This window comes from Prinia subflava, chromosome 7 (genome assembly GCF_021018805.1).
Source record: "Prinia subflava isolate CZ2003 ecotype Zambia chromosome 7, Cam_Psub_1.2, whole genome shotgun sequence".
In the NCBI taxonomy this organism is placed as follows: Eukaryota; Metazoa; Chordata; class Aves; order Passeriformes; family Cisticolidae; genus Prinia; species Prinia subflava.
In genome coordinates, this window is record NC_086253.1 from 758,305 (window position 1) to 767,053 (window position 8,749).

An 8,749-nucleotide genomic window follows, 5' to 3' on the forward strand; every position below is an offset into this window, starting at 1 on the left:
AGCTCCCCTAAAGCACCAAGGGCTTCCCCAAATCCCGCTCTTCCATCCTGCTCTTCCTCCTGAACAGCAGGAGAATTCAGGGGGTGACATCTTCAGCAAAGAGCAACAAATCCTTCCTTCCCTGACAGAGCTGCTTGGGGAATTCCTGCAGGAATGGACCCAGGAGCTCATTTCCATCCAAAGGGAAACTTTTCAATGATGTCCACATTCAAAAGTAGGATTGTTTCTTCCTTCCAAGAAAGGAGGAGCTCTGGGTGTCTGTGTAGGTGCCTTTCATTGCAGGAAGGGTCAGGAATCATAACTAAACTCTGCAATTTTGGGAGATCTCAAGGCTGTATTTGGAGCAGGCTGGTGACTTTTCCACCAATCTGCTGGCTTGGATGTTCCAAATAAAAATAAATCTGCATCCTGTAGTGTGAGGGTTCTCCCAGAAAGCCAGGAGAGCCCACGAGCCCTGAGGTCAGCACACAGCTCCTTCTGAGGCAGCCCAAGGCCTTTCTGGGGCTGCTGTGGAAATGAGTTTATTGTGGTAAACCCAGATTTACCCCGTGGGCACCCATCCCACCCCTGCCACACTGAGCAGACCTGCAGAGCAGAGGGGAAGAGGTTCAGCTTCTCAAAGGCCTTGGGTGTCTCCTCTCTCTTGAAGGCACTGGGAACTTCTTTTGATTTTGCCATTTGAAATCTTGTGGTCTCAGAGCTTTTATTTGGGGGGTTTGGTGGTTTTGTTTTAACACTTGAGGTTTCTGATGGGCAATGCTTCCCCAGAGGAGCCCAACTCACAGCCCTGCAATGACTTGGAGGAGATGGGGCTGGACCTTCCCATTTTTATAAAGCTGGAAGTGCTGAGGTCTGAGAGCTCAGGGTTAACCAAAACCCCAAATAAAGGCTTAGAAACCGTAGGATTTCACACAGCAGGATCAAGAAGAAGTTCCCAGTGTCTGTCAGATGTCACCGGTGTCACCTTGAGGCCCCAGCAGGGCACCCACCTCCAGCTGCTGTAGGACAGGGCAGAAATGAGAGGATTTTTAAGGTTCCCTCCAGCCCAGGCCATTCCATGATTCCATGGTTCTGCTCCTGAGCTGATAGGTGAGAGGAGGTGGATGCAAAGTTTCCATGGAAAAAAAAAAAAAGTCTCCTGTCAGCTCAGGACTACACTCATGGAATCATGGAATGGTTTGGGTTTGGAAGGGACCTTTAAAATCCTCTCATTTCTGCCCTGTCCTATGGGAGGTGGGTGCAGGTGGCCAAAACATCCATGGCAAAACCCCCCAGAAAAATCTTCTGGAATGGATAAATCTCAGGAGCCAGAACAGCCAAACAGCCCAAATTTACTCCTTTTCATTGTTCCAGAGAAGGGAGAAAATATGGAAATGTTCTGACTGTGACAGGACCCACAGTCAGCACTTTCCCACCAGAGCTGGGTCCCAGGGCTGCTGCCTCGCCCTGGGTTGGACACAGACAGGGGGGAAATAAAATCACCAGAGCTTGAAATTAGAGTCATCTTTAAATAATAGTAAAAATGGAGGAAAGTTGGAATATTTGGCTGTTCTGGCTCCTGAGATTTATCCATTCCTGAAGATTTTTCTGGTTGTTGATTTGGGGTCTTTTGGGTTTTTTTGGTGGTTTTTTGTTTTGTTTTGTGGTGGGTTTTTTGTTTGTTTGTTTGTTTGGGTGTTGTTGGTTTGGGTTTTTTTGCCATGGATGTTTTGGCCACCAGCACCCACCTCCACCTCCCATAGGACAGGGCAGAAATGAGAGGATTTTTAAGGTCCCTTCCAACCCAGACCATTTCATGATTCCATGGTTCTACTCCTGAGCTGTCAGGAGACTTTTATGAAAAACATTTTGACTGAATACAATGTCTTTTTATTATGAAAACTGAACATTTCTTTCAAAGACAGGGATCAAAAAGACTTGAGAGAAACCTGAAATGAAGATAACTGCACTGGTCACCTCTTAAATTCAAATTTGCTTATTAATTTGAAGAAAAACTTCACAAAATTCAGGTTTCCCTCAAAACTGTTTTCCCCCAGCTCTGTGATTTGGGCAGAAAACTGAGTATAAATCCTTCATGAATCACTCATTTGTACTTCAGTCATGAGAACCTCTCTCAACCAGTGTCCACTATTGGGACACGCCGGGATTTCAACAGGGTAGAAAAACTGGGAAGTTGCCAGGAAAGGGCTTCAACACCAACATTCCAGGCAACAAATCTGCCTGGCTGAGGAGAACCACGAGTTTTGTGTGTCGGTTTTAACAAAGCTGAGCTGATAATCTGTGGGCACTTGCATGGGAAGAAAATCTCTGGCAGGAGGGAGCTCCTTAGGGCAGCAAATGGATAAAGGAAGAGCTGGGATTTAGGAAAATTTAGGAAAATTTAGGAAAATTTAGGGAAATTCCAGCCGTGGGTGACTGGTGCTCTTTGGAGCAGGGCAGGGAGGCCGTGGGGCTCCACAGCTGCCTGGGCTCTGGAGCCAGGGGCTGGAGAGCCTCTGAGAAACCTTTTCTGTGCTAGAATCAAAAGGTTTTTGGAGTATTTCCCAAATTCTCTCACCTTCAGGTCACCCTCAGCACCCTCAGCTGTCTGCAGGTCTGTAACAATTCCAGGAGGAACTCCTCAGCCAGCGCTGCTGTCCTCGTCTCATTCCTCAGGGATTCTGTGGTCAGGGACATCTTCCATGGACATCTTCCATGGTCAGGGACACCTTCCATGATCAGGGACACTTTCCATGATCAGGGACACCTTCCATGATCAGGGACACTTTCCATGGACACCTTCCACCAGGCCAGGTCCTCCGAGCCCCATAATCCAAGGGGAACTGGTCAGTGACCTGAAATGCCACTGGGACACCCACAAATCCATGGGACAGGATGGATCCCTCCAAAGGGGCTGGGAGAGCTGGGGGAAGGACTCGCAGAGACATTTCCCATCATTTATCAGCACTCCTGGAGAACTGGGAAGGTCCCAGTTGACTGGGAATGCAAATGGGGGAGGGCCTCATGACCGGAAAAGGGCTGGAGAGTGTCCAGGGAAGGGAGGGGAGCTGGGAAGGGGCTGGAGAATTCCCGAGGGAGCTGGGAAGGGGCTGGAGAATTCCTGGGGGAGCTGGGAAGGGGCTGGAGAATTCCTGAGGGAGCTGGGAAGGGGCTGAGCCTGGAGAAAAGGAGGCTCAGGGGGACCTTGTGGCTCTGCACAAGTCCCTGCCAGGAGGGGACAGCCGGGGGGGTCGGGCTCTGCTCCAGGAACAGGGACAGGAGGAGAGGGAACGGCCTCAGGCTGGGCCAGGGGAGGCTCAGGGGGGACAGCAGCAGGAATTTCCCCATGGAAAGGGGGCTCAGGAATTGGAAGTGCCCAGGGAGGTTTGGAGTGCCCATCCCTGCAGGGATTTCAAAGTCCTGTGGATGTGGCACCTGGGGACAGGGGCAGTGGTGGCCCTGGCAGTGCTGGGGATGGTTGGGCTTTGTGATCTCCGAGCTCCTTTCCAGCCTCAAGCATTCCAAGATTCCGTGGTGCCACAGCCCTCCCTACACCTGGCTGAGCTCCCGAGGGCTCGGAGAGCCTGGCCCTGCCCTGGCCCTTGCCCCGGTGACCAAAGGCCTGGGAGGAGATGGCCCAGAGCTGCAGGAGGCCCTTCCCAGGCTCCAAAGGAGCCACCACCACCTCTCCCTGCTGGAGCAGCAGAAGACACAGTGACCATCCCGGTCCTCCCTTCCCCCACCCCGGAGCAGCATCCGTCAGTCCCCATGACCCTCCCCCTCCCAAAATTGGCTGCTTTCTCCCTTCTCCTCCCCCCCCCCCTTTTTTTTTTTTTTTTTTTTTTTTTTTGGCTGAGTGATGAGCTGTATGCCAAATCCATCTGCTCCTGTCTCCCCTAGCTGCCTTCCATATCGTTCCAGGATCCCTGGCAGCGAGCCTAGACCTATCTCCCTCCCTGCACTCTCCGGAGCACATTCCTTTCTACACCTTTTCCCGAGCTGGGACAGAAATGAGTATCAACCCCAAACAAAAAGCATCTGCTTTCTGCCTGCTGCTGCCGCAGCGGCCCGCGCTCTCCGCGGTGGCAGCAGCCGGGCGGAGCAGCCCCCGCCGCCGCCGCCCCGCCGCGCCCGGGGCGCCCGGAGCTCCCCGCGCCGCTCCCGCGCCCGCTCCGCCGCACCAGCTGTGGCCACCGCGCCATTTGTTCCTGCAGCCCACGCCAGCACTCGGAGCCAGTTCTTTATCACCCCAATTAGCCTTGTCTGAGCTGATGAGAGGAGAGAGGCTTCCACTGCAAGGCAGCGATGGGGGAAGAGCGCTGGGGAGCCGGGAGGCGATTCCCGGCTTTGTTCCGCGGGAGGGGTGGGTTCCGCCGGGTCGGGGCATTGCTGCCGTCCTGCCTGAGGTACCTGAGCCATGCCGGTCCGTAAACAGGTGCTAAATAAGGCTCAGGGCACAGAGTTTCTTGGGGTTTTCCCCCTTTTTCTCCCCGTGCTCTTGTCTGGCTGGCACAGGATAAGGAGCATCCTCAGGCTTCACCTGCTCCCAGGGCTGGGCTGGGCTTCATTCTGGGCGAGCTGGGAGGTGCATCCCAGTGGTGTCCCCAGTGAGGAGCTCCCTGGATCCATGGCAAAGCTTCCAGCGGCCTCACAGGGCGCTGAAGGAATTCCTGCTTCTCCCACGGCCTCAATGGAGAGCTTCCCATGTTGGATACCAATCTGTCAGTGCAGCCATCAGCCCAAACCCTGGGGTTTGCCCCCAAGAGCCCCTTGGAGCACTGCTGCTTCCCACCCTGCGCCCCTCAGTGCTGCTGGGAGCGTCTGTCCCTCCTGGAATTCTGCTGGATTCGTTGATGAGGGCCCTGTCCTGGTGACACCCCAGTGCCATCCTCCCACAGCCAGGAAGGGGATCCCTCCTCTGCCCTGGCCCAGACAGAACTGGGAAGAGGCAGATGGACACGACTGAACCTCAGTGCCGTGGTGGGCTCTCAGTTTGAAGGGACAAATTCCCTGTGTGGGACAGTGGGACAGGTCCCAGCAGTGCAGGCCCAAGAGGTCCCAGCCTGTCCCAGCTGCTCCTGCACAGGAGGTTCCCAGCACGGCCGTGGGGTGGCCTGGGGAGCTGAGACACCAAAATCTTGACGAGGAGCTGTGGTCTCCCCGTCTGTCACAATTCCATGGCCAGTGGAAGGCCTGAGCAGGTCCAGGACTCTGGACAGCTGGAGCAGCAGTCTACCCCAAAATGAGTGAAGTTACACTTTCCAACAAAAAACACCAACCAGGGAGTCAAAGACTGACCCAGTGCACAGCAAGGCTGGGATCTGATGGTGTCTTCATACCTGTAACCCACCACCACCATCTCCCTGTTCTTCTCCATCTGATTTCCAACTGGGAGGAGAGGTTCCTCCTGATGGATTTCTGAGCAGCTTTCCCAATCTCCTGTCCATTTTTTCCTTGGTGCAGGTGCACCCCTTGGAGCTCCTGAGGCTCTAGAGCAGGTTTTAATCCCTTCTTGACTAAAGTCAGCCAGAAGGAGACCTGCAGAGGAGGCTCCAGTTCAACCCCCAGTGTCTCCAGCGTCTTCCCAGGCTTCAGGAAGGTGCTCGGGTTTGGTATCACAGAGCTCCAAACCAGTTCCTGTGGCTGGTGGTGTCCAAGAGGTCCCTGCTGGGTGTCCAAGAGGTCCCTGCTGGGTGCCCATCCTGTGTGAGAACCATGGAATGATTAAAATGGAAAAGCCCTCAGCGTCCATCCAGCCCAACCATTCCCCCAGCACTGCCAGGCCACCACTGACCACGTCCCCGAGTGCCACATCCACGTGGCTTTTGAGCACTTCCACCTTGGGGAGGAATTCCCAAGTCCTTCTGCTCGGTCACCAGAGCTATCCCACCCCCATCCCACCCCCCTGAGCCCCCCCAGACCCTTCTGCACAGCCGTGCGTGGATGAAGAGCTCATCCCCCAGGCAGGGAAAGGACTGGGGGATGGAAGCTGGAAGGATCTACAGACAATTATCTCATCTCTTCCTTCCACCAAGGCAACCTCAGCTCTGCCTAAACTGTTCTCGATGGGTTCCCAGTAATTTGTGCTGCAAACTTCCCACCACAGACGCCCCACACCTTCCCCGAGCAGTCGGCTGCGATATTTTGCTCTTCCCACCAGGATACTCTTCCTGCTGTTCAGCTTGGATTGTGCTCGCTGCTTCTTGAATTGTGTCCCAAGAGAGCGTGAACACCACACTGCTCCCTCCCTCCCTCCTCTCGCAGCCTCGTGCACATCCATCCCCCCGCCAGCCTCGCGCTTCCAGCTCGGCACATCCCCATCCCCGGCGCTCTCCAGGGCCTTGGAGCACGGCCTGGCTGCCCCAGGGCAGCTGTGCCCCTCCTGGGAGCTCCCAGGCCTCCAGACCCTCTGAAGGGTGGCTCTGGGGGCCTCTCTGGCAGGGATCTGCGGAGGCTCCCAGGAGCAGGCTGGCTTTGAGCTGCCCCCCTTCCCCACGGTCAGCGCTGACCCACCCAATTCCCAGGTGGAATTCATTTCACAGCACAGAATCCCAGGATCACTGAGGCTGGAAAAGCCCTCTGAGATCACAGAATCCAGCCTGTGACCCACCCCCACCTTGGCACCTGGGTGGCATCACCACATCCAGCCCTCCCTGGACCCCCAGGCTGCCTTTCCACTTCCCACCGGGGCATTTTCCTCCCGGTGCTTGAACCCACCCAGCCCCAAAACCTCGGAGCTTTTCTGCCTGTCCCTGGCAGAAAAAAAACCCCGCAGAATGGGAGGAAAAGCTGCGTCAGAGGCAGGCAGAGCAGAGTTAATCCTCCCTGGAAAGGGATCCGTCGGATCCGGATCTCCTGCACCTTTCCCGGTGCTCTCCCGGCACAATGCTTCACTTTGTGCTGCAGCACTGAAAGGAATGGTGAAGTTGCTAATAATGGCACTAAAAGAAAATATGCTACATCTGTTATGGATAGCAGTACAAAATTAGCTGATCACACCTCTGACACCCAAGATGTCTTCACTTAAAATACTCGTTGGCTTTACTTTACATAATTTGCTGATTATATTTAAAAGAAATACAATTTTGCAATTACTGTTCTTTCTGGTGTGCTATCTATGCATCATTTTCTTTTTATGTTTATATATTTCTCCTTCATTAGTGCAGTCTGAAGGGTGATTAGATCCCTTCAAACATTTTACAGAGGTTAAACGTTGATTAAGATTTAATTATTACTGTAAATAGCTTGGAATGACATATGGTGCAAAAACCTGACATATGTGCATTTGAATAAATGAAGTGCTATTTCCCATGATGCTTCAGTAGCTGTTTAACAGCTTTGCTGAAGGGTTATGTTGCACCTCATGTTAAGATTGCTTTGATGTTATATTTTGTTGGGTTTTTGCAGCTGAAAGCTAAGAACAGTTTTTCCAGTTTTTAAAAACATTGAATATTTTAAATACCTAAATTGTTTTGCACAAATTTTTGCTAATTTGTCTAACTAGGTTAAACATTTTCAAAAGCATTTCGATTTTTAACGTGGGCTCCTCGCATTGTGTCAGCACCAGCGTGGGTTCGATGTATGGGATTGTGAAAATTCCAGGTTTCCTGAGGTGCCCTGTCCCGGCCGGGAGCGGCGCCTTCGCTTCCCCGGGGGACCGGGAGCGCCACGGATCCCTCCCGGGGCTGCAGAGACTCCAGGGGATTCCAGAGCAAGGGAAAGCTCCGGGAGAAGCTGGTGGAGGGGAAAAAATCAGGGAAGGGATGGAGATTTCATGGAGATGGAGAAAGGGCCGGGAAGGGTTTGGCTGTGAGGGTGGAGCCGAGCGAGGCTCTGCTCTCGTGGCACCGCTCAGGCCTGGCTTTGCCAGGTCCGGCTTTGGGCAGCGGCTCCCTCCAAGCTGCAGGGAAAGGCTGGGATGGAAGGTAGGGATGGAAGGCTGGGATGGAAGGCAGGGATGGAAGGCTGGGATGGAAGGTAGGGATGGAAGGCTGGGATGGAAGGCTGGGATGGGAATCTGGGATGGAAGGCAGGGATGGAAGGCAGGGATGGAAGGCTGGGATGGAAGGCAGGGATGGAAGGCTGGGATGGAAGGCAGGGATGGAAGGCTGGGATGGAAGGCAGGGATGGCAGGCTGGGATGGAAGGCTGGGATGGCAGGCTGGGATGGAAGGCAGGGATGGAAGGCTGGGATGGAAGGCAGGGATGGCAGGCTGGGATGGAAGGCAGGATGGCAGGCTGGGATGGCAGGCTGGGATGGGAAGCTGGGATGGAAGGCTGGGATGGCAGGCTGGGATGGAAGGCAGGGATGAAAGGCAGGGATGGCAGGCTGGGATGGGAGGCTGGGATGGCAGGCTGGGATGGGAAGCTGGGATGGCAGGCTGGGATGGCAGGCTGGGATGGCAGGCTGGGATGGGAAGCTGGGATGGAAGGCTGGGATGGGAAGCAGGGATGGCAGGCTGGGATGGTGGGATGCGTTGCAGCCTCAGACACTCTATAATTCATTGAGCGCTGCCAGGCAGCGAGCGTGCAGCGTTCCGTGCGCTGCAATCCCAGCCAGCCCGGGGGGGCCGGGGGCTGGAGCTCACGGAGCACCGGGGGAAGGCGTGGCTGGCATGGGATCGTTCCCATCCCCACGTTAAGGATCCATCCCGGAGCTGCTCCACTCTGATCCCGCTCCCCTCTGCCTCCGCAGATCGAGACGTCTCAGCTGGAGCCGGAGATCGCCATGGCCACCAGCAGCAAGACCGTGGTCTACAACAAAGGGTTGT

The 8,749-nt window shown here is 54.6% G+C and overlaps 1 protein-coding gene across 1 annotated transcript in view; it reads left to right on the plus strand.

Moving 5' to 3' along the window:
- SFXN5 (sideroflexin 5) overlaps nucleotides 1-7,910 on the plus strand; it is a 93,718-nt gene extending 85,808 nt beyond the window's left edge. The window contains exon 14 of the mRNA XM_063401241.1: nucleotides 3,901-7,910. Within this exon, the coding sequence (XP_063257311.1) occupies nucleotides 3,901-3,921 (21 nt within the window). The 3' untranslated portion in view covers nucleotides 3,922-7,910. The remainder of the gene's footprint in view (nucleotides 1-3,900) is intronic.
- Nucleotides 7,911-8,749: the final 839 nt, after the last annotated feature.